At 36.0% G+C, this 27,232-nt stretch overlaps 1 protein-coding gene across 1 annotated transcript in view; it reads left to right on the top strand.

The window, feature by feature from the left end:
• The window catches only part of LOC134677654 (M-phase inducer phosphatase 2-like), a 55,315-nt gene that overhangs the window by 17,013 nt on the left and 11,070 nt on the right, over nucleotides 1–27,232 (top strand). The window contains exon 2 of the mRNA XM_063536115.1: nucleotides 26,421–26,602. Coding sequence (XP_063392185.1) covers nucleotides 26,421–26,602 — 182 coding nt within the window. The remainder of the gene's footprint in view (nucleotides 1–26,420; nucleotides 26,603–27,232) is intronic.

The raw sequence follows: 27,232 nt of genomic DNA, 5'->3' as shown, positions 1-27,232 counted from the left end.
AAGAAAAACATTTAATAACAACATGACTTACTGATATCGGTTAAAAACTTGATTAAGAGCAAATTAAAAAAGTTAAAATGTTAAAATCGCATTAAAAGATCACGCGTGAAGGCCCTACGGATTCAAACTTCGAACAGGAAGGCCGTTAAGACGTTGGCGTTTGAAATAGGAACGGGATTTGAATTTCGAAAGCCGAAAGCGTTTACTTTTCCAATAAGTACTTTAAAGTGTCAAATACGGGCGAGTGTTAAAAAATGTTGTAACATTTTTCTTGAAAAGGATACAAAAGGCACCATTTGGGGTTTTGTAATTTATTTGTCAATTTTGTTGTACGTCGAGTTCTAATTTTGACGGAAAATATACTTTTTAAATTGACATACTCAGAGCAAGTCTGTTTATATAACGACTGTGTATTTTAAATATTAAATGTTATTATTATTTATATATTGTCAATTTTACAGTCATATCAAACGTTAGGGTTTATAATTTCGCTATATACATTTCTCGCTCCATATTTTAATGATTGACATTTTGTTTTTTTCTAACGCAGAGCGCGGGAACTTTTCGCCAAACCATAGACAGCTTTTGGCGAAGGCATTATTCCGCCGGGGTCACGACCTTTCCCGTGCGAATCTGTATCATCTGATTTGTCAATTGTTATTTTTTTTTCGTTTCTCAAGCTTCCGCATCGCATTGTGCAAATTTAGGGGATTCTTGATTAAATCAATTATAACTCGTATTCCTTTGGCTTTAAGGTCGAAGTTTGCGTAAATTTTTATGATAATGGCAATAAATTTAAAGGCGCGATATTGTTTCTATTCTCTATGGTCAGAGCTTCCCAGGAAGCTGTGTTAGGGTTGACCAAGATCTCGATTCGGACAGATGTTTTCGATCTAATTTTAGACAGATGTCAACGTCCTGTCAAAGTAAACAATTTTATGGAATTATTTATTTTATTACACTTTTGTATGACTTGTTGCAACGTCTTACGGTTTTGATTGTCTTACAAATCTAATTATCGAGTATTCTTTAGCGCATATTATCATGTAACGGGAAACATCTCCATTAAATATATACTTGGTCAACCAGATCTTGTCAGTAGAAAAAGGCGGCAAATTTGAAAATTGTAGGCGCGAAGGGATATCATCTCATAGAAAATTTGAATTTCGCGCCTTTTTCTACTGACAAGATTTGCTTGACCGTCTATATCATCATTTATTGTTGCAAACAGATCGAATTACTAACACTCGAATTGGCCTATAAGCTCAAGCAAAATAGATTTCAAAGAACTTTCATAGGCATCATCATTCGACGCGAGATGTACAGTCGCCATCAGATATATCTGAGCGACCGAGGTGCTCAAAGATATCTGAACAGCACTCTAACGCCTTGACAATAGAGGCGTGTACAGATATTTTTATATCCTATAGTAACTATAATTATGTATAAAGACAATTTAATTGTTTGTCTTTCTCTGATAAAAATCTCTGCTTACCTTATCTGTTGTCCTTAAGCACTTGTATGGTGGCAAGTATTTGTATGGTGACATACCCGTACGTGTTGAAAGCTCAAATCAGCGGTCGTTGACCCCAGTCTAAGTTTATCAACGGCAGGATGTAGGCAATAAACATAACAAGCTTTGTTTTGTTTTTACCAACTCCGGGAACTAGGAGGGTCTGTCAAGCTTTTGTTTTATTTATAACTTTACTTAAAAGACTATATTATAAGTCATAGACTAGGAATCCTCTATAATATTTGAAACTTTCGCGTTTTGAATACATATTATAGATGGTCAAGCAAACCTTGTCAGTAGAAAAAGGCGCGAAATTCAAATTTTCTATGAGACGCTATCCTCTCGCGCCTACATTTTTCAAATATGCCGCCTTTTTCTACTGACAAGGTCTGCTTGACCAAGTATAACTCACATTCACTCAAAATGTGATGTCTACCCCAAACTTTTCCATACACTTTTCGTCGGGTAGATGCACAAATCTCTGTTTTGACATTTTGCTGGGACATCAGTCAGCCGCGACCACGACCAGTGAAACTTGTGTCGAAACGTCGGTAAATCAAGGTAATTGAATATAATTCGCGTTAGACCCGTCTATAATGTGAGTTAATATATAGGAATCTTCTAGACCGAGTTTAGAGCAATTTTTCATGCAACCGATGAGGCCAAATGCGGGGGTGCGCGGGACGAAGTGAGCGAAGTCCCGTGCCGTGATTCGTCCGTTAAAAGACACGGACGTCACACAAAGATACTTTCGACTCGAACATCGAGTAAAATTACCGTATGCGTGGCAGAGGGGGTAGCGCGACTATGCTCAGTCTAGAGGATGTATTGTCTGTGCTATAAGTAGTCTGTATCTTTAGGCATTTAAATAAAAGTAAACAAAATCTACCCTCTATGACATCATGACGTATAAATAACACTTGCATTGCGTGTGCTATCAAAATCGTTGCAGACTTTCCTTGGTCTAACTCTACATACCTATACAGTATACCTAAAACAATAAAAAAAACAGCCACGTTTTTAATTTGCAAAAAATTGCATTAAAAAAAAATGCAAAGCATAAACAAATCGTTGAACCAGTTTCTATTGTCATAGACAAACCGTCACAATGGAGTGCGGAATAGACAATAGAGCACCCTTTTTAAGGACGGCGGATAATAGACAACTTTCTAGCAGGTTAGTTTGGCGCATTCATTCTTATTCATTAAAAAATATCTAGTTCTCACGGGACTGGATAATTAGCATTTTTTGCGTACTTTTTTTTGGGGCATGGGTTGAGCAAAAAGTTATTTATCTCACTAGACTTATTCATTAATTATACAATCAATTTGCTCGAGATATTTAAAATCAACTGTTAAAAAATCTACTTTATTAGAGTAATATTTGGATTTATACATTAATTATGTAGATTAGCGGTCGGCAACCTTTTAGCAGCCAAGGGCCACATAGTAGTTAACGGAGGTGACGCGGGCCGTACTTTGTTAATATGACTTTATGAGACATTGTCGTTTGTCACTATTACATACAAAGTATCCAAGGCGGCACTCGGGCCGCAAGGCCCGCAAGTGACAGTTTCACAAGCCGCATGCGGCTCGCGGGCCGCAGGTTGCCGACCGCTGATGTAGAGTGACAGCAAACACATTTTTTTCTCATTTTTGATACTAGAAATAAATTTGCGATAGACTCGTCTATAAATGTGTCTTACTTAATAGAGTCGCACCAAGAAAAGTCTGCAGCGGATTTGATAGCCCACACAGTCTAAGTTTTTTTTTTTATTATTATAGGAGATTCTTACACAGATTGACTAAGTCCCACAGTAAACTCAAGAAGGCTTGTGTTGTAGGTACTCAGACAACGATATATATCATCATCATCATCATCTCAGCACGATATATATAATATACAAATACTTAAATACATAGAAAACACCCATGACTCAGGAACAAATATCTGTATCATCATACAAATAAATGCCCTTACTGGGATTCGAACCCAGGACCATCGGCTTCGCAGGCAGGGTCACTCCCCACTAGGCCAGACCGGTCGTCAACTATTTTGACTAGTTTGACGTTTAAAATAACACGAGCACTGCGTGGGCTATCAAATCTGCTGCAGACTTTTCTTGGTCTCCCTCCCAAATAAAAACTTGTAATAATTTAACTGACATTTTAATGTATATTTTGTCATTCACCAATGACCCATATATTGCATTCGACGGCTGCTTATCACAAGGTCCGCCATATTTATAATTATTGCGATAAAATAACGGTCGCCCTGTTTTGTTTAGATTATGTAATCTTCGTCCTGCTTTGTAATTATAAAACATAATATTATTATAAATATGCGTATGTAAACATTACTTTGTTACAAAAGTCTACCGTTTATAAGATGACTCAGGTTAGACCGGGCCGGGTGCGGGCCGGAGCTTCCGGCGCTTACTTTTCTATAACAGATGACCGGTGATCGCGTGAACTTTAAGATACCTACGTCAATTAATAGATCAATCAATCAATCAATTTTTGTGTATTATGGCTCCATCAGGGCTTGATGATTCCGCCAGTGTCGAGGTTGGATAACACACGGCCAGTAAATTAATAGATCTAGAAACGATATGGATTAGACATGTCAGTGTCAAATGTGACGTTTCTTCAAACAAAAACGTCACTTTCGACACTGGCACATTGTTATCCGTATCGTTTCTAGATCTATTAATTGACGTATCTTAAAGCTCGAATCGGGCAGTATGACATTTTTTTAAGTCTAGATATTTGATTTGATCTATAGTTCGTTTTTTTTAGCATTAGAAAGAACTTGGAAGAAGGTAAGCGATTTTGGCATGTCTTTTAATTGAAAAACGCTTATTAAAAATCAGTAACTATCATTTATGAAAGCAGAAGAATATAAAGGATTGTATTAGATTCATAATTGTTACATATTTGCCGTAACTTATTTTTAAAATGAGTTTTTCAATTAAAAGACACATCAAGATTGTTTACCTAATTTCTAATGCTAAAAAAAACGAGGTATAGGTACATTCGTGCATAGTGCATTGGATTGATCTAGGTACATTCGTGCATAGTGCATTGGATTGATCTAGGTACATTCGTGCATAGTGCATGTATAAATCTATCATTCCCTGTGACGAGACCTAAGTATAGAGTATCATTAGCGATTTCTACGAAGTCCCATTGAGTATATAAATAAATAAACACGTATGTATGGAACCGTGAGAACGGAGTGTTATATAGTGATTTACATATTTTATTATATGTGATATATCGTGGATACATCAAAACAGGTTTTTATTTATTTTGACTAACCATCTGTAAGATAAGAAAACTCAGTTTTCGGCTAAAATAAAATATACATAATTAAATAAGTAACGAATAAATTACCGAGATACATAAAAATAGGGTCCACTTTTTGGTAAGCGCACATCGTAGTATATGGACGGTTGGAATTTTTTGATTGAAACATGCGCGTTGCTTGAAAAAAATAAGCTTTTAAATTTCGGGTTTCAAACTCACTATAAATATTCTCTAAAATACATATTCTTAAGACGGTGTAATCTTTTTTGTCTTAAAGTGGTTTTGTGTTTTAAGAATACATCCTGTATAGTTTTTTTTGGTTCCGTAACCAAAGGGTAAAACGGGACCCTATTACTAATTCTTATTTTAACCACGTGCATAAAGTACTATTTATGAACCTAGCCAGTCATAACTCATAATAAACCTAAACATTCCATTTTCAAACTGTAAACCCAAACGGTCGTTCCAAGTTTAAAACTAAGTCGTTTCAGCGGTGACGTCACTAACGGTTTCGAGTCTCCTGTCTCTTTCCTATATACGCGGCGCGGGTGAGACGGCGATATAGCCCGCACCCCCAACCGTGCGATATGTTCCTGGAAATAGGACTGTATTTATAGAATGTTAAAGTTTATATTTGATTGTTTTGGGTTTATCATGGAGGTTGTTAATTTAAGATGAATGAGTATAAATAGAATGTCACTTGTTTATGTTTTGGATTAAATCTAAGAAGTTTTAAAAGTACAGTCAAGTGTAAAAATATGTGTGCATAAAACTTAGTCAAAAATATATCCCAAAGTTCTATTCGCTGAGATCTTTTTGACATATTTTTGAGTATGATGTGTGCACCCATATTTTTACACTTGACTGTACCTAATAAGTTTTCGAAACACTCGCTACGCTCGTAGCTCAAATTAGGATATTTCGCTTGCTCGGATATCAATATTAGCACGAGGAGTTAAAGATTAACTTTGCCCCCTTGTAAAGCAAAAAAACATAGTTTGATGATAATCTAAAGTTAATTATGTATACATAAAATATAAAATTATCATGAAGTACTTGTTAGCAGTGGGGAGACATTCCTGCCTTCGGGTATTCTCGGCTCCGTTTGGCTCAGCACTGCTCCGAGCAATTATTAGGGTTGACACAACTTGAAGTCCCTTTGCGTGCACCACCACAGATAAGATAATAATGACTTGAATTTTGACAACCCGATAGGGATAGTGCCATAAATAAGAAAGGGACAGCACGATTCGTCCCTGAATCGTTGCCAAACTTCGGTTTTGTAGGAAGTGTCCTTTTTGTACGGTAGTAGGTACTATTATTATTTCTGTGATGTAGAAACAAAAATATTAAAATGGTCACAATGATCTCATTGTGTAATTCTTTAACTGGGGCACTTAGTGTGATTAGTTTTATCGCAGAAACTACTCGAAATGAGGTCGACGCTAAAGTCCATAAACTAAAAATAAGTATTCTAAAGTTTGGCAAGCCATTGCCGTTAGAAGAAAAACAAATTGGCGGCAAATTAAAAAAATGTGGGCGATGGGCTCTTAGGGTAAAAAACATTTCGTTGGGCGGAATGTTTTTATTTTTTTCTGCGTTTTGCTAATCGATTTCATAGACAATTGCACAATAAAGAATGCTTCTAAGTTCAGTTGCTAGCCTATGATCTAACAAATTACTCAACTGATAAGCGGATATACTGACCCATTTAGTTCAATTGACATTTAGGCCAAGGAAGCTGTCAATGCCATAGACAAGATAAAAAAATGGGTGACAGTTCATTTTGATAAATTATTAATGTTAGAGACCAAGTAAAGTCTATGATTTTGATAGCATACCCAGTGCAAGTGTTATTTGTAGGTGCGTCATAATTTCATAGAAGTTAGACGTTTAAAATAACTGCGTGTGCTATCAAAATTGTTGCAGACTTTTCTTGGTCTAACTCTATTTTTTTCTTTTAAATTCGGGCAGCGAATGTGGTTATTATTGTGTATTACGAGTATGTGCATTAAATATTGATTAATCTATTTATCTATATTTGAATATTGATTAATCTTTTTCGGTACTTTAACCACCATGAAACTACTTTATGAAACTACTTAAACCACTTTATGAAAATCACCCTTAATTCCATCATAATAAAAGTCTCTTTTCGGAATTATCCGACAGTTTTCGACATTCGGAATTACCCGAGTAAACCTTACCTTCGGCATGTCACAAAAGCTGGCCAAATTTCGAGGATGCCATTCAACCAGTCATAATTAAAACATTAGTCAAAGAGTCTCGAGAGCATCCTGTTTTGGATGGATTCCAAAATGGCGTCTTGTCAGTTGAAAAGGCGGCAAATATGCAAAAGGTTTTTTTTATTGCGTGAGTTATGGTAGTTTTTGCGGTTCTAATAATCTCTTGACAGTCTTAACGGCTTTCTGAAAGTTTACAGGGATGAAAATGTTGGTCAAACACAAAATTAATCTACTTTAATACGTACAGGTTTAATACGAAATTCAGTAACATTAGTATTTACATATTGATATATCTTAGTTGTTCTGTTCTTCTTCCAATTGCTTATTTAAAAAAATGTTGTATTCGAATATCAAAAGAAAGTCACACCAAAACGAAGATATTTGTGTTAATTTTAGATCCCACCAAAAACATAAATGTAAAAAAGGAGAGCCAAGTTTAATACAAAAATTATGCTTGGCTGTGGGGCTCGCCGCAAAAAGAATGGAGATCTAAATGAGTGCCACTGCCAAGTTCTATGCAAAATCCAAACATGTATTTATAGGAACAAAATAACATTATAAACAAGTATTAAACTCTATTTCTTTGCTTTATTGGATACCTATAACAATTGCTGTTATTTAAAAAAATGTGAGATCTTAAAGTAGGTTAGATTTGACTTGGCCAGTTTTCATTATATCAATCATTTTATATATATTGTAATTCTGATAAAACCTGGCCAAGCCAAATCTAACCTACTTTAAGATCTCACATTTTTTTAAATAACAGCAATTGTTATAGGTATCCAATAAAGCAAGGAAATAGAGTTTAATACTTGTTTATAATGTTATTTTGTTCCTATAAATACATATTTGGATTTTGCATAGAACTTGGCAGTGGCACTCATTTAGATCTCCATTCTTTTTGCGGCGAGCCCCACAGCCAAGCATAATTTTTGTATTGAACTTGGCTCTCCTTTTTTACATTTATGTTTTTGGTGGGATATCAATACTTTTTGTAAAGAAAACTAGGCAGGTATTGAGATTTAATGTTTTTTCTTGTGTTTCCGCTGTATGGTTTTTACTTCTGTTCTTTGTATAATTATGTGGTACCGCGCGCCGCCGACGACACACCGTTGGCCGGTTGTTTAGAGCGTATTAAAAGTTTTTTGTATGGGGACACCACTTATTTTTTGACTAAACTTTATTTTAATATAGCAAATATAATAATACATATATTGGGGTAGTTTCAAATATCTGCTTGTAACGGTTCCAACGCTACAATAAAAAAATATTTTTTTGTATGGGGACCCCCCCTATTTTTAAACTTTATTTTATTTTTAGATTTTTTCCTACGGTTACACGCAATAACCGAGCTGGATTCCAAATTTCATCCTTCTAGGTCATCTGGAAGTAGGTTAGGTTTAGGTACTTATATGTCAGTCCCAATAAAAAGTGTTTTTTTTTGTATGGGGACCCCCCCTATTTTTTAACTTTATTTTATTTTTAGATTTTTTCCTACGGTTACACACAATAACCAAGCTGGATTCCAAATTTCATCCTTCTAGGTCATCTGGAAGTAGGTTAGGTTTAGGTACTATAAGTCATAAGTCAGTCTTAAAATTTACGACTTTTTGACCTTCATACCTTTATAACCGTTTGAGCTAGCTTCATGAAATTTGGGCTTCTAGATATCCTTATGGATATAATTAAACACACGTAGTTTTATGTGTTTACGTCAAAGATGTTTTGAGTTATAGAAGGGTCAAAAGTGGCACCAAGTGGTTCGTGTAATATTACACTCGGCGCTGGCTAGCCAGTTCCTTTGCTTGAACTTGGCTTGACACGCTGCCGCGTGTCTAGATCATAGTCAAGTCTGAAGAGCTTTTGGAGATTTTATGGTACCTACTTCAAAGATAAGCACATTGCATTGCAGAAAAACTCCAGAAATGTCATTAAAATACAATTCGTCATACAATGTTGCCCTCATTACAGCTTCACCAACAAAGTATGGTCACATTATTAAAATGAGATGCGATTCCGCAGTGTCAATTAAAGTGCAATAAAATTTCTCGTTTTTATATAATGTGTAAGAGTATCCAAGATGTATGTATTTTATTCTACGTAAGACAGTCATGCACACAATAACATGTTGTTTTTGAAATTAGTATTCGTGCCTTCGAGCAACACGGAAGGGAGGCGGCATTCGCACTATTTCCCCTCTGCCGAGGTACAAGATTAGCGCGTCAATAAAATCTAGCGCGGGTAATAAAACTAGTTGCACTTGGATTTTTCATTAGACTGAGTCCAGACGCGCGCGTGAACACTGCTGCACAAAAATGCCTGTTTGCTCGGTTTTTTGTTATAAAAAGAGGTCGGGGACATCAAATTTACAAAAAGAAAGTGTTACATTTCACATGTAATATTTTTTTTTACATGTCATACGTTTAATTACATTTAAATACAATTATTATATTTTAGTCTCAAGTAATTGTTGGATTTATCGATTTTACTCGCTCAGTACAAATTGCGGATCGGTAGAGCGACAAATCCGACTTCTCATCTCTCAGAATACAATGACATACTTCAAAGAAAATGTGTTAGTGTGCGTGTTGAGACACTAGTCACTCGTCCGTACACAAAAAGAGATCGAGGTTTGCAAGATTTGTCTTTGACGTGTGTCATTTTCTATGTATTTGTGTCGTCATTACAGAGGGCCTACCGCAAACCACGTTCGACATGTTGCCTCCCTGTCACACTTACGTATGAATTTACAAGTGCCTTAGAGAGGCAACACGTCGAACGTGGTTCGCGGTAGGGCCTTTGATTGGATTTTGTATGTAAGTGTGTGAGAAGTGCGACTGTGTGCACCTTCCCCCCGCGAAAAATGGCAGAATGATTTGTACGGTGAGATATCGCTAGGGCCCCTCCCTTCCGACGTGTCGGAAGCCGGTGTTGCTCGAAGATTCGTGCCGATATCAATTAGAATCGCCGACTGAGTTGAGAGATGGATTTTAGACGTTTCTTTAAAGTTTTTTTTATCTTAATACCGTGCGCTGAAGTCTCATTCACTCATTCATTCAATACTGTTTTTGCGATTAGTACTTAGCTGTGTGTGTTAATCATTCACCTGAGCTCTCCGTTACCTATAGGTAATGTAAATTTTTAGTGTTCCGTACAAAACTTTGTTTACGGAACACTTATGGGATCACTTCGGTCTTGCAAATCAGTTAAATACGTTTTTCTCAGAGACCGTTTGACATAGATACCTAAAATTTGGAACAGTTATAGCAATTACCACCACTCATATTGTAAATAAGTCAAAACTGCTTATTTCGTATTAAAGGGGGAAATTTAGGGGGTTGAGAGGGGTAGGCTGAAACTTTTTTCATTTGTAAGAATCGTGTGGGGTACCATTAGAAAGCTTGCAAAAAATTGAGTCGATGGACTGATTTTGACTTCATTTTAGACTGCAATAGTTTGGTCAAAAAATGCATTTAAAGTTGCAAGTTTTCATACAAAAATTTTCACCTCTGTCCTGGCGATTTTCGCGAAAACTATAGCTAACAGGCAGCTGACCAGTCAATACCCAACTTAAAGAAGCATGGAGACGGCGGGAAAATTATCAGCTTAACTTTATCTTTATTAGTTTTTCAACTGCAGCTTGACCTTTGGTTGCTTAGGGCTAGCTAACTGATGCTTACACTGGTCAATTCATAGTAGGCATTAGCGAGAAACATCCTTAGTTAAAACTTTGGCATTGAAATTTATGACTTATGTCTTTGACACAAAGTTTAATTCTGCTTGCTTATTTTTGTGGGATATTTAATTTTATCTCAATAGCCTACTATAAGTATGAGAGAGATCTACAAAATACGACCTTATTATATTACAAATAAGTTTAAATTTCGAACGGGCTTTCCAACCAATGGACTATAGGCATCTCACAAATCTGAAAAATTCAAATTAAGAATTCCGTTCTTGACCGTCGTTGTGTTTTTTTTTCACAATAGGACACATAGAGTTAGTAAGGCGTATAGAGATAATAAAGTCATTTAATATTTATGAACAGCTTTGGCCTCATGTATAGATTTTATTGAGAGTATCTGATTCGTCGAAACAATATACACAATATTCCTTTTCATTAAGTACCATTACATTTCTGTATTAATTCTATAATTATAATATCTATTAATTATATTCAGTAGGTACTTATGTATATTTTTGAACGGATCGGTGAGCAACAAGATTCAGGGCTATAACCGCGAAAATAGAAGTTCGCAAATTGCGAGCATTTTTCTCTGTCACTCTAATTACGCCTTCATTGGAGTAAAAGAGAAAGATCCCCGCAAATTGCGAATTCCGGTTTTCGCGGTAGCCCCTCCGTCCTGTGACGAGTAAATAATTTTGGAAGACATTAATAGTATATGACAGTTAAATATCACAGTTTTTAGAAACAAAGGTAAAATTGACGAAATATTTAAAGTAAGCCGATCTTGTTTTTTAGCAGTTCTAAATAATATTAAAGTCTATATATATGGCATAAAACTAGAAATAAAATCAAAAGTAAAAAAATAATGAGTTCTAAATTCAAATTGAAGGAGTATACATTTAAGGTATTATAGGCCAAGCACGCACCACGATTTTAATTTTTGCGACACGATTTTAGAATCGCGCTGTAATATATCGCAGAAAATTCACTGCGCGCACTGCGATGAAAAAGTCGACGATTTGTTCATTCTCAACATGGATTTCGTACCAGTCGCTTGTCATGTAACGTGTCTTTAATATGCGATTGCTGTATGACTTTGAGCATTTATAACACAAAGGTGATCCCCGTCTATTTCCATAATTACTTAAATGGTCAACATCTAGCGTCTCATTTTGAGACTCCATTGGAGATGCAGGTGCTGGGATGTTGGGGTTTGGAGAGCGAAATGCCGACTGAGGTCCGGCCGGGTGCGATTTTATTATCATAGTGCGCGCGGGGCCATACAACTCCGCATGCTGCAATTCACTTTGCGACAATCGCGGAAAAATGTGACAAATCACAATTTTAAAATCTCTGCGATTTTTTTGTCGCATATGCGCGCACTAACATATAAACACATACGTTGCATTTCTGCGACAAAATTATCGCAGGACAAAAAATCGTGGTGCGCGCTTGGCCTTACTCTAATAAATTATTATAATACATCAAGCATTCGCGAGATGCTCGACTTCGGTATTCAAACACAAAGCAATAGTACAAGAATCTAACTAAATGCAAAGGCCGAAGGAGCGATTCGAAGATCCGAAGCGTCCGACAGACGCGCGCCTCCCGTAACTTTTCCAAGTATTTTTAAGTACAAGTGTCTAAGTCGCAAGATCCAAAGGCTGAAGTCGCATTGGGCCGAAAGACCGAAGCATCCAGGAGGTCAGTTCTAAACACAGGTAATTAATACAAGTGTCTAAATGCGACGGCCGGAGGCCGAGCTCCGCGTAGGGCCGAAGGCCCGAAGCCTGCAAGATGTCTGTGGTTAAACACAGAACTGACAGCCTGGACGCTTCGGGCCTTCGGCCCTACGCGGAGCTCGGCCTTCGGCTTTCGCATTTAGACACTTGTACTATTGTTCTGTGTTAAAGCACTGACATCCTGGACGCTTCGGGCCTTCGGGCTACACGGAGGTCGGCCTTTGGCCTTCACATTTAGACACTTGTACTATTGCTCTATGCTATTAAAGCGATGACATTTTGCTAAAGCTCGGCCTTCGGCCTTCGCACTTAGACACTTTGTACTATTGTTCTGTGTGTGTAGTTGAATACGGTATCCTAAAAACAGGCAAACAACCTCTGTAAAATGTAACGATGCGAGCGGTACGGCTACCATCAGTTTGGCATTGACATAAACGCTACCGTGGGCGTGAACGTAATTTACTTTCTATGCATCTCGCTCGTACTGACATTGACATATTAGTGCGAAAGATATATACCTATAGGAAGTACGTTAATTACGTTCACGATATCGTTTATGTCAATGCCAAACTGATGGTAGCCGTACGGAACACTAAATGCCTCGAGCTATCTCGGGCTTGGCCTAATTATTTTATATGATTGTCTTGTTTTTCTTGAATTAGTATATGTAGGTATAGGTAATGGTGTTGTTCGGTGGAAGTTTTTAGCAGATGGCGCCATCATAGGTTGCCCTGTCAATCCCTAGAATTGAGTAAATTTTTTGTTTTTTTAATACCCTGGATGCCAGCCCTTTAAGCCAAATCTCATAGAAAAAGGGGCAAGCTATGATGGCGCCATCTATGCAAACGTTTGACAGTTGCCAACCCCATTTTCCAACAATCCTGTAGCCAGTAATTTTAAGTAATTTTTGCAGTTTTGAATTTGGAACCTTCTTTTATTCCTTATTTCACAATTCGATTTGATTTTGTTCTTTTAAAAGGACATCGGTCCTTAGATAATTAAGTTCTTCACGAAGCCTCTGTATCTCCGTATCAGCAAGTCATGTTCTCAATTACTTACCGGATGTGGCATCAACGCCTTATCCTTTCCGGTCAGCGGACAATGGGAACGAATTTATCTTGTTTATGGTCTTTCATGTGTGGCCTGTCATTTTCGACTTACGATTTTGAATATTTTCGTAATATTTCTATAATGATTTAAGCTAAATATTTTTTTACGTTATTACGGCCGTGCATTTGAACTGTTTATTTTTAATATGGCTGATCATTATGTCATTTAACTCATTAAATAACATAATAGGTTATATGAAAATAAATAGAGAATGCCTATAACGGCATTAAATCCGCCTGTTGTACTTTTTGTATGTGCAATAAAGTTTAAAAATAAATAAATAAATAATAACATAAATCACATCCCTTTTTGGAAGATAGTCTTACCGAAATTCACTCAGAAAGGTTTATTTTGATGAAATTTCCACAAATTCAATCATTCGATAGTCTCCATCCATAGACAATGTTTTTTTTTAAATAGTGCAACTGTGAAATACAGTTTGACAAGCCATTGTAGAAAAAGGTGTCAAATTTAAAAGATATAGGCGCGGAGGGAAAATTTTAGAACTTCCATAGAAAATTTTAATTTCTTGCCTATTTCTACTGAAAAAGTTTGTTTACCAGAGTGTATTTTAACATTGGACTAAGTCATTACCTCTGTATGGCTTCATAACCGTTAGTGTAAGCCTATATTTGACTAAACATGCAAAATTTCATGTCCCATTGCGTACGCCATATGTGCCACGCGTGAGGGCGCTAGTGGGAGGTCTCATACATACATGCAATATGGCGTCCAGCCCAGAATAAGCGCTTTGCGTGTGATAATACATTTGTTTTATATTAATAATAGGACATCTGCATAAACTAAAATGACTTAGAGACCTTAGAGTCCGTCTAAGCTAACTTTGCAACAATTTTAAATAACAAACACACAACATATAACAACAACAACAATACATACATATATTGTTGCATATACAAATACAAATGCGGTTATTTCATTAAGTATTTTACATAACAATTATATACGTCATAATTTCATAGGAATTTGACATTAATGATAACATTTTCACACTTTGTCATTGCAAATGCCATGCAGAGTTAGATTGGTCCGACTCTAGCATTGAAATGGCGACATAGGATAACTAAACACAAAAACTGAGTATTTTTGGTTGGCTCGTTTAAAATCGAAATTCCCGCAAAGGTTATCTCGAAGAGATCCCTTAAATGATAACGCAGCATCTTTAGCGATGACTGAAAACATTAACTCAAAATATCAGTAGCCAGACTTCAGGTTTTAAAAAAAAAAGCTCTAATCAATGCCCTTGAACAGTGCACCATAAAAAACCTAACACGTGTTCGAAGCTCAAAAATGGAACGCAAACTTAACGCGTCGCCGGGAAAATTTCAAATCAGAACTCTCTCATACTAAATTGAAGTTTAGCAACAGCAGATGTTAAGTTGGCAGCTCTGGAACCAATTCGGATTTTCGTTCGGGATTCTGGATGGTGTTTGTCTATGGTTTGAGACCACACACGCCTTCTTAGAAATGTCAGGTGATTTTGAGTTTCCGGTAAGGGTTTTTAAGTACACGGTACTTGAGTTGGGGCAAAGTGGTGCATATTATTGTGTTTATTAAAGAAAACTTCAAGCCTTCAAGAAAAGACCGTCCTCCCATCTTAAATGCCGGCCACGCACTTTCAAGTCTTACAACCGCCTGGTGTTGCAGGTGTCCATGGACGACGGTAATCGCTTACCATGCCGTTTCGTCTGCTCGTTTACCTCCTATTTATATCATATCATATAAAAATGCTTAATAGGGAATTGTCACTAGAGTTAGACCAAGAATAGTCTGCAGCGGATTTGATAGCCCACGCAGTGAAAGTTTTATTTTAAACGTCAAACTTCTATGAAATTATGACGTATAAATGGCACTTGCACAGCGTGGGCTATCAAATCCGCTGCAGACTTTTTTTGGTCCGCCTCTATTGAGTATTGAGTGGTATTGACATCCGAATTCCTTTGCACAAAGACAATCCAACCCAGCGGTCGGCAACCTTTTAAGGCTGGCGTCCACTAGACTCGCCGAGGCGAATCGAATCGAATCGCAATAATTCGCCTCCTATATTTTCTATGCAACTGCGTCCATTGACGAATAGCCGCGGCGCGCCGATTCGACTCTCCGCGCGTATTGCTCGTCAGGCGAATTTCTGCGGCTACGCGTTTCGACTCGACTCGGCGAGTCTAGTGGACGCCAGCCTTTAGCAGCTAAGGGCCACATAGCAGTTAAAGGAGGTGACGCGGGCCGTACTTTGTTAATATTTATAACTTTATGAGACATTATCGTTTGTCACTATTACATACAAAATAGCCAAGACGGCACTCGAGCCGCAAGTGACAGTTTCACGAGCCCCAAGCGGCCCGCGGGCCGCAGGTTGCCGACCGCTGATCCAACCCGATAAAGAACCTTTTTAAAGTGAATGAATCCGTTGCTAGTTTTAAAAAGGGCGTATGTCCTTATTAAAGTTATGATACTTAGGATGTTAATGGGGGGGGGGGGGGTATTCGAGACCGGATGTCGTGGGCGACCGCATAGGGCCTGCCGATATAGTTTTCTCTCTTTGTCACACTTGTTAATTCGTACGTAAGTGCGAAAGAGGGGCCCGCAGGATTCAAGCTTGGCTTGCTTCTTGCCCGTGTGGTGTGACCAGGACGCAGATTTCCGTCTTTAAATTGCGTTATATTTTCCGGTTTTTAAGCTTTTCTTGGTAAATGAAACAATAGGGAAGTTAAATTTTATTTCATTATCTGATACGAGTATCTACTTTATTTGCTTATTTCTACAGGAAGGATCCCGAATTCAATTCTACCTCAATTGCTCAAAGGTTAACTGGAAGAGATACCTTAAACGTATAAGTTCGCCTTTCTACTATTGATGTGTCTTTTCTTGTTTTTTTTTTGTACAATAAAGTGTTTTTAGGAGGGTCAATAAAAAACATGCGGATTTTTTCAGAAGGTGTTCAGAATCGGACCAAAAAAAGTTTGCAGCGGATTTGATAGCCCATGCAGTGCGTGTCATTTATGCGTCATAATTTCATAGAAGTTTGACGTTTAAAATAACACTTTCACTGCGTGGGCTATCAAATCCGCTGCAGACTCTTCTTGGTCGGAATTTAAATAATATCAATTAAAATCATTGTTTTGACTAAAACAGTTGTTATTACCAGGATAACGAATGGTTTAACGATATCCAATTAACCACAATATTGTACTAAAAAAATACAATATTAATGATTAATGGTCAACGCAATCAACTCAACTTGTTCAATAAAACCAACTTATCCCTGCTAGCGAACAAATTACCAACCAACTTAAACCACATACAAATCCCACGCGCACTTCGTTACAAAAAGTAACTCATAACAGCAAATGTAACTTTGTGGAACCACAGATAGTCAATACGTCATAATACCATAATGCACCCTCGATTTTGAATAGAGAACAATGCACAATGGCGGGTATCGATCGCTAACGGTCTCGGGTGCGGGGATGCGAAAAAAAAACGGCGGGATTGTTTTTGGTTTCGTTCGGAAATCAGTTGAAACAATAAGATGTTCGATTGAAAAGGTACTTTATCATGCTCACTTTATTTTTTTAATTGTTTGTTTTTTACCGCCTGTTTCGTTTTTAAACAAATACATATATTTTCTTTTATTTGACAGCGAAAAAGTTACGGTTTTATATAGATTTTGTATTAAATATACTTAGTCCGGTTATGAATGGAAATGCTTAATATGACAGCTAACGGCTTAAACTAATTATCTTATAAAGGTGTCAATAACCAAGTGTCACCATACACTATTGTTATCATACAACTCTTTCATACATTCAATGAAAGTGAATCGGATGCGTCTATTTGAATGAAGCGCACGTGCTCTTCCGGTTTCATTTTTTCGCTTTCAATTGCGGTTTAAAAAAAAGTTTTTTTTGTCTATTACTATTAGTACTATTAAAGTATTTGTAAAAAATGGAATTTTAAGAACCTTACACCGATTTGAACAAAACAAATGCCTTTAGGCATTAAAAGCCAAAAAGTTTTAATTTATTTAAATAATAATTGTGTAGATTTTGTATGAATTTTTATTTTTATGTAATTATAATTGAATTCTTAATGATAATGTATGTATTATGAATGATTGTCCTAGTATATAAGCGACTTGGTTTTTATTGACTGTAATGCTTATATAATTTTGTAAATAAACAATAAACAATTAAGTCCGCCATTTGTACATTTTGTGCAATAAAGTTGAAATAAATAACAAACTCAGGAAATATAGATATAGACATATTTTCGTAGAAATTTGACACTGACATACTTTGCCACTGCAAAATCTTGGCCCGGTTTATTTTATGTCCATTTAAGAAAATTTCACTTAGGGCAACTTGTATGGTCTTTTGAAAACGCACTGTACAATATGCCTTTCAGATTGTAACGTTATTATAAGTATAACGTGTTTGGATCAGGCACAGATCAGTGATCATACAGCCAAACAGCTGCTCGATACACTTGTTGCACCTTATTGTTATGTTGGCAGATGTGCCTCCCCCGCACGCGCCAAGATTACAAATAAGATTGTCTATGGTTTAAAAAAAAATTCAACTTTATAAGTCTTGAGATTTTGAAATTCGAATGTTCCCTTCGTAAGATGAAATGCGCTGAATGCAGTTGAGAATAGGGTGTAATATACGAAAACCGTTGGTGAGACCTTTGACCTGATGTGTTTTTATTGTTATATTGTGAGATGCTGACTTATATTGATTCGTAACGTCTTTTCCTTCCTTCCTTATTTGAAATATCATCTGCTTCTGTAATAACGGTATTCTGACTTAATTAAGGATTATTTATAGGTTAGATACAGTCATGGTTTATATTATAACTAAACTTAATCTTTACTTCCTTTGTAAAATACCATGGATGCAATGAATAAATGATTATGATTATTGAACTTCAGTTTAAAGAAATTTAGATTTTTTGAATATTATTAGTAGCTTCTTTTACTAAACTTGTTCTAATGAAAACAGTAGGTAAGTGTATTTTCTTCCAAAACAATGTCAAACTTATAAGACCCCTCTTTAACCCCCTTCTCGGGGGGTAATAATTATAAGATTTTTTTCTAAAATTTTCCTAAATTTGGTACCAGTACCAGGCCATTGCAAGATTAGCTAATGTGTGTGGCTGTCACGCTCTTTCTTATCATAGGCTGGCTGTACAAGTGGTCAAGGATCCAGTTGTACCTTAACGACCCCCAATATCCCCCTTACAGTTATTAAAAACATAATTCTTACCTATAAAAACCATGAAAAGACGTCAAATTCACAATGACTTCCGTTATCAGGTCATAGGTAACGGCTCGTGCGCCCACATCTGCCAACAATACAAACTTAACGTAACAATACTATAGATTATGCGACAAGTGAATTTTCAATCTGAACGCAGCTGTACCAGCTGCCGAACGCACCTTTGCGTCTTGAGACGAAGGCGTTACTTTCTGCCCTATTTTTTTTTTGGCGGTACGATGACCTTTGCAGATGGGTTTCGCGTAGATTAGAATTTTATCGTTTTTTTAATTTATAGCCGTGTGGTAATAAAATTGGTGTTGGCCAATTGTTTTTCTTATTTATTTAGCGTTGATATCAATAATTGCTTAAAATTCGATTGTTTTCCACCTTGATTATCATATTAATAGGTTCTTTTAATGGCTAAGTAATGTCATTTATCTAAATTATACTTTTTGCCTTTTTTAACTGGCACGAGACGTCAATTCCAAGGAGGTTTTGGCAATTTTATGTAGGTATGTTCACTGGAATAGTTTGCACTCATGTCAAAACATTATATTATTGCAGAATTTTATTTTTACAGAAATAATAAATAAACCTACAACACTGATCGTACCTAAAAACTAAATCACGTTAAAACATTGACCAATAAAACACCCAATAATTATCGCAAACAATCTTTTTTTTTACTGTTGCACTAGGGTTGGGCATTACCAGTGCAGCCGGTAACGGTTTTTCGATCGATTTTCTCCCCAACGTTATATCTGATTGCGTTTCGGCTGGATTACAGGGTCTGATTTAATCATGCTTTAGTTTTTGTTGATTTTATCTAATTGACTAAAATATGAATAGCATCTTTAAATGTCCGTTTTGTTTTAACTTAATAGTTTTTGCTGTGAAGAAGATATTGTAATTTGTAATGTACCGATAATTACATAACTATCGGTACATTATAGTTCGTTTTTTTTAGCATTAGAAAGAACTTGCAAGAAGGTAAGCGATCTTGACATGTCTTTTAATTGAAAAACGCTTTATAGAAATATAAAAATATTACTTATGAAAGCAGAAGAATATAAATGATCGTATTAGATTCATAATTGTTACATATTTGCCGTAACTTATTTTTAAAATGTGTTTTTCAATTAAAAGACACATCAAGATTGTTTACCTAATTTCTAATGCTAAAAAAAAGGAAGTATAGTAATGTGTAGTAGACTAGGTAGTGTAGGTACGATGTAACTTTATTCTACAAGGACTTTGATTGATTTTGTTACGTTGATTAAATATATGTAAATTATATGTTTATTTTAACAGTTTCCGTAGCCTAGTCGGTAACGATAGTTACTAGATCTAAAACCCAGTACTATGTTATAATTATGTTCCTGAATTATGATGGTTTTCTTAGTAGAGGCTGCAGAGATAACTTACCCCCCTGCAAACAAGTTTCTATGCAAGGGGGCAGTCATTTCGCAGCTAACTGTACATACCCGTATCTCCATTTACTACATAAGTACTTGTCTGCATATCGGCATCTAGTATTTAAACCACAATATGGTTTTTAACATACCGCAAAAAAATTTTTAAACTCAATTTGACTATAGTCGCATCAATAAAAGTTTGCAGCGGATTTGATAGCCCACGCAGTGTAAGTGTTATGTATACGTCATAATTTCATACAAGATTGACATTTAAAATGACACTTGCACTGCGTGGGCTATCAAAATCGCTACAGACTTTTTACGGTTTGACTTTACAGGAATACTTAGTACAATACTAATTAACGTTTTATATGGTTATCAGCATACCGCAAAAATGTTGTAAAACTCGAATTGACTACTATTTTCGTAGTTAAACCAAAATAGGCAGTTAATTCCAGATCAGCAGGTGTTGTCATGTGGTAAAAACAGGAAGCCACGCAACATTTGAGCCGATATCCTTCCTACAACCTTGAATCTATATTTGGCTGGCACATGTGGTTTCCGAATCTCTTGCCGTTCATCATGTGACAACCGCATTTAGTTATATTTATAGGATTTAGGGCTCGTTTTGAATCCACATTTATAGTTCGTTTTTTTAGCATTAGAAAGAACTTCGTAGAAGTAACCTTGTGGTTCCAAATCCGGCACTTTTAGCGGTAATAATTTGATGTGAATTATATGTATTGACCATGCTACATTAGATAATTCAATAATTATTAACAATTAAAGAGCCTGATAAAAACTGCACGCTTGCTTCTGTGGAGTTCTTTCTAATGCTAAAAAACGAACTATAAACTGACACCACAGAATAATATTAATACCGTGCAGAAAGGAAACTACCTACAAAATCTAAGTTTGACAGCGGTTTAGTGACGAAGACGAATCATGATCTCTTTCTAATATATGGCACTATTTCTTTCGGCTATTTAGGGTTGTCAAATTTCAAGTAAATTATCTTTATATGATGTGATTCTTAAATTAGACACAAGCTATATTATGAAATAAATTCTGTTTTTAAATGATAAGTTCTCACAATACAGGATCGTTAGTTTGATCAAAGCTCATCAAAGCAACAAGTCGTGTCATTGCAACCGCCATATTGCCCACGCGCATGCTTCTGCGTAAGCGCCGATAGTTCTTACACAATCTTAAACCCTATTTACATGTGATAAGGTTGGAAATGCAGCGTAGTTCAAAAGTCGCTTAATGCGTTATAGTTGAATTATGAATGCACTTGATTCTAAAGACCAACAAAAGACGTTACGTACTCTGATTTAAATAACGACGAGATTTAAAGGGTTTTGAACCTTAAAAGTATGGTTTTTAGGTCTGGTTTGTATCGATTTGTTAACAATAGGACGGGGTATTGATTTTTGAATTTGTTTTTCATTGAACACTTGATGAACCTGTATAAATATGTTTTTTAGTTAGTTAATGAATCCTACATTCCTTTTCGTAATAAACCTATCTAAGATATGAACCTCGCCTCGGTATTTTTAACTCGGCTAAATGGAGTAATTTAAATTAAAGCGGGAACATAAAAAAAAAACAATTAAACTCTACCAACCGAGGACTCTTATAATAAAAAAACAATGTCCGAGCGAAAGCTTAAAAAATACATTATACTATCCATTATAATCAGTCTAAAAGGCATAAAAACAAGTGAATAAGCGAACTGTATGCTTATTAGCAATCTGCGCTAGTGAGAACATAGACATAGCCGTATTTTCGTTTCAGTTTTGACATGTTATAATTTCAATTTTAAGTTATTTGTATAATAAATATTACATACTGATAAGTTATTTGTATATTCTGTAAATATGTTTCTGATTTGCATGCCTTCTGGCTGAATGCGCTGATACTTACATTCGGTGTATGATAAGTTGATAACATCTATTATGTACAATATGTACGTGCATTTTTGGCAAATAAAAATGTTGAAGTTTGAACTGGAATTCTAACTTTGCACAGACGTGCATGGTGATTTTCATAAAAATTTGACGTTAATGGAGACATTGCCACACTATTACAAAATTCGTGCAGAGTTACCTTGGTTCTACTGTATTCATGTATTCCGTTACCGTTTAACGGCATTCGTTGAGAATCCGCAACTCCCCTTGCCGTTCAAAAAAACCACCCTTGTGATAAGAAAACGGTAAGTGCACCGAATGCAGCCATTGTTGGGTGAGGCTGCGCGCGCGCTGGCGAGAGGAGCGGGAGCGGGAGCGGAGATGGAATCCGCGAAGGAACTTGATTATAAAATTACTAAACTGCAAAACGTAATTCAAGACCAAAAAAAAGAAATGTTGCCACTTTTTACTAGCGCGTCTTGTACAAATAAGTAAATAAAAGTACTTTTTTAAATCGCAGGAGTAAAATTACTAATAAATAAATTATCTTAGCGTGATTATTTATCAAAAGGAATTTACAATTCTACAAACAAATTATTGCAGTGGCAACATTGTCTTACTTTTTTTGGTGTTGAATTACGTTTTGCAATTTAGAGTTAAGCCACGAAAAGTCTGCAGCGGATTTGATAGCCCACGTAGTGAAAGTGTTATTTATATGTCATCATTTCATAGAAGTTTGACGTTTAAAATAATACTTACACTGCGTGGGCTATTAAATCCGCTGCAGACTTTTCTTGATCTGACTATTAGTCTTTTCCCGCGATTTTGTCTGCGTGGGATGATGATGATGATGATTGGAAAAAACTACCGTATGTCTTTCCTAAGGCCTCAAACTTGCTAATTTACGGTTTCACTCACCTATTTTTTGTCACCCGCGCGACAAACCTCCATGCAAAATGTCATCTAAATTGGTTCAGTGAAGAAGGAACAGACATAGAAATTTGTATATTTGATTCAAATAGTTGTAGTACTTGACTGTAGCTGGGTGGTTCTATAGTTCGTTTTTTAGCATTAGAAAGAACTTGCAAGAAGGTAAGCGATCTTAACATGTCTTTTGATTGAAAAACGCTTTTTAAAAATCAATAACTATTACTTATGAAAGCAGAAGAATATAAATGATCGTATTAGATTCATAATTGTTACATATTTGCCGTAACTTATTTTTAAAATGTGTTTTTCAATTAAAAGACACGTCAAGATTGTTTACCTTATTTCTAATGCTAAAAAAACGAACTATAGTTAAAGGTAACTCGCTATCGCTTATAAACCCGCTGCCGTCACTGCAGACCGGCCTAAAAGTCGTCCAACGACAGAAATCCTGCTCAGACTGTTCGACCCTCGTGTCGTTAACCGTTGACGTTGATGTTTTACTCATTGTCGACGACTCTATAGTCTCTATACACTGATAATTTCTCAAAGAGAAATGCTAAAGGCGATAAACCGTTTAAAAAAATCAATTCACGCTATCTTTCACTTGAATATCTCCGTATTTTTGTACGTAAAAACATACAGAGTATACAGACAGACGGACATGGCGAAAACATAAGGGTTTCTAGTTGACTAAGGAACCCTAAAAAATACAGTTTGATTGGACTACCGAATCTGCCTAATCAAACTTTCATTTTAGAGTTAAGTAAACCAGACAGATATGCAATCAGAGCTTTGCCTCAAGCTTACTTTTAAAAAATCTGTTTTTTTTTTTATATCTATCGTGTCTGTGAAATAAGATCAATGTTTAAAAAAAGTTAATTATAATAGCTAAACAGTCTACAATTTTGCAACTGCTAAAATTAATTGTTAAATAAAGTTTCAACACCTTTGGATTGAAGAAAAAACGTAACCGTAAAAAACCAGTTTCCGTTAAAAAATCAAAACGGTTATTCAAAAACCGATACTTAATGAATGCGGGACACCCCAACCCTATTTTGTGTGATAAATATTGATCGCGTAACCGATTTACTTGTTAAATGAATTAGCTATTGTAAATAATGCACATAATTCAATAAAAAGCTAATTTCTTTGAGCGTCTTTTACTTATAAAGGGAGGCAAAGATTATGCTAATGGTATTTATATCTAGTCTTTAATATTAACAGAATTCCAGCTATATGGATAAAGAATTGAGTAAGTAAGGTACTGTTTAGAAGTTAGACCAAGTATGCAGAGATTTTGATAGCCCACGCAGTGCAAGTGTTATTCTAAACGTCAAAATTCTATGAAATGATGATCTTAGTCTAACTCTAGTCGTTTAACTACTATACCTACCTAAATCAGTAACGATCAAATTGCATTAATTATAATAATTATTGAAAATACTTAATAATTAAAAACTCCGTAAGAGTAGAGTAGGCTATCCAATATTGCTATCAAAAACTTTCGAACTTGTAATGGGCTTTGATCTATAATTTAAAACTTAAGTTATTAATCAGCGCGTATTTGATTATAACATTAGAGATCATTAATTAATTTTTATTTAACATAAATAACAAAAAAACAAATAATGAAACATTAACAGTCATTATAAAAAAAACTTCGCAACAAAACGCGTTTCCGAACGAAACGCAACTTGACAGCTCGATGCAAAAAAAAACCAAAGCGCGCGAACGCGAATCGCATCTCGCTCAGCTGATTCATACCACAATCTCTGTCTACCTTAAACATTCTCGTTAAAACCCGCTTTCCGACTCAAAAAAACGTGTATTACAGTGAAATAACTTGCATGACAATCATTACCGAGTGTTCGCACGAGAAATTGACCTTAAAATTCGGTTTAAAGTTCTCATAACCTTAAAAACTTTCGATATCTTTTGTTATCTTAAAAAGTAAAACACAATAACGCTAGGACAGTGAAGGGTTTAGGAGGTAAGGAACTGGTTTTTATTCGATTTATTTACGACCCTTGATAGGATATTGATGGCAGAGGGTCCCGATGAGCTTAAGGGTGGAATTTTATTGTTAACTTAAGTTTAAATTTACGCCCGCGGTGGTAAAATGGTGAAGGCCATTTGGATTTTTTTTGTGAATTAAACCGTGGTGTCATTTCTTCGTATCTGTGGATTGTTAAAAGCAGGTATAATTTTATAGAATAAGTTAGTACAGACAGTCAGCTGCAGAAGTTGCTAAGCGGGCGAGGTGTTCATAATGATCTTGACGCGACTTTATTGTTAAGAGAATAAGGGTGTGTCAAGTTAATTTTGAACACCTCGCCCGCTTAGCAACTACAACTACTGCTGCTGACTGTACAATATATTTTATTTATCTACTTCTTAATTAATATTGATGATGTTGATGATGTTTGTATTTTATTATTAATTTTATATGCACTGCCATAATTATTTTTAGCAATGGAACAAATTAATGAAGGAATTTGAATCTTCTTGCTTTCATAATAAGGTTGATATTAAATTGTTTTTTTTTTTAATTAATTAATGTTCTATTAATATATTACTTGGTTTTGTTATAAGTGTTATAACAATTGAGTGAATATTATATATGAAATTAAACTTAGTTTAAAATTAAACTTAAGTGATAATCATAATTCTTTATTTGTCAGAATACAGTACAGAAGTACTATGTAAGTAATTAAAAAAATATATTTTTGATTTTTTTAACAAACAATATCTAATTTATGACTTTACAAACTTTGAACTATATTATATAGTACTGGACACTGTGTGACATAGGCTCAACAGCTAAACAGCTGCTCGCCTATAATTATATAATAAAAAAAACAACAGATTGCACTCCAGGAGTGCCGATAGAAGTGAAAACTCAATGACTAGTCCAAAATGCCTGCAGCACTATGTATAATTGACCCATCCTCCTTTCTATTGAAAAACTTTAGTTCCGAAATTGCTGGCCAGTCTTAAATTTGTAGCGTTAATTGTTTAAAATTCGAATAGAAATTGTAAAGTTACCTTGCAGACCTCGCATCTAAATATATTTGGTCATGATATTTTGAGTTTTATTCACCAGTACTAGAGTTCACTTTTATTAGCGATTTCATTAAGCGTTACGCGTTACGCTGTCTCGAGTTTATAATTAGTTTCCCCATCTCAAAAAGTGCTCAGCGCCCTAAAGAAGTTTTCACTTCAGGGAACTTTGATATTTTTTTAAACAAACAATATCTAATTTCCACCATATGATTCCAGGCTCATCACAGACACATTCACGATCAACAGCGGCAACAGCGCCACCAAGCGGCGGCGCGATGAGGCGCGGCTGACCAGCTTCAAGTACAAGATGACGCCGCACAGCCTCAACCTCTCACCCAGGTCCCCGACGCCGCCCAAACGGAGGCTGGGCTCCAAGGAGAACTGCTCACCTAATATTGGTGAGTTATGATCCTTTTTTAGGGTTCCGTAAGGGTAAAAACGGGACCCTATTATTAAGACTGTCACCAGGCTGTATCTCATGAACCGTGATAGCTAGACAGTTGAAATTTGCACACATGATGTATTTCTGTTGCCGCTATAACAACAAAGAATTAGAAGAGTCACCATCCATGTTGAGAATCTCATCAAAGCAGCAAGTCCAGTAAGTACCTAGACTTGGCTCACGAGGCAACAGCGCCGGCAAGCGATGAGGCGCGGCTGACCAGCTTCAAGTACAAGATGGCGCCGCACAGCCTCAACCTGTCACCCAAGTAAAGTACGTAGCAAAAAGTATTATGTTATAACCGAGATTCTTAGAATTACTGCTTACCCCCTTATTAGGGTTCCGTACCCAAAGGGTAAAACGGGACCCTATTACTAAGACTTCGCTGTCCGTCCGTCCGTCCGTCCGTCTGTCCGTCTGTCTGTCACCAGGCTGTATCTCACGAACCGTGATAGCTAGACAGTTGAAATTTTCAGTACACAAAACAAATACTAAAAACAGAATAAAATAAAGATTTAAGTGGGGCTCCCATACAGCAAACGTGATTTTTGACCTAAGTTAAGCAACGTCGGGCGTGGTCAGTACT

This window comes from Cydia fagiglandana, chromosome 26 (assembly GCF_963556715.1).
Source record: "Cydia fagiglandana chromosome 26, ilCydFagi1.1, whole genome shotgun sequence".
In the NCBI taxonomy this organism is placed as follows: domain Eukaryota; kingdom Metazoa; phylum Arthropoda; class Insecta; order Lepidoptera; family Tortricidae; genus Cydia; species Cydia fagiglandana.
The sequence above is the reverse complement of the archived record's forward strand: the minus strand, read 5'-3'. Positions and strand labels throughout refer to the sequence as shown.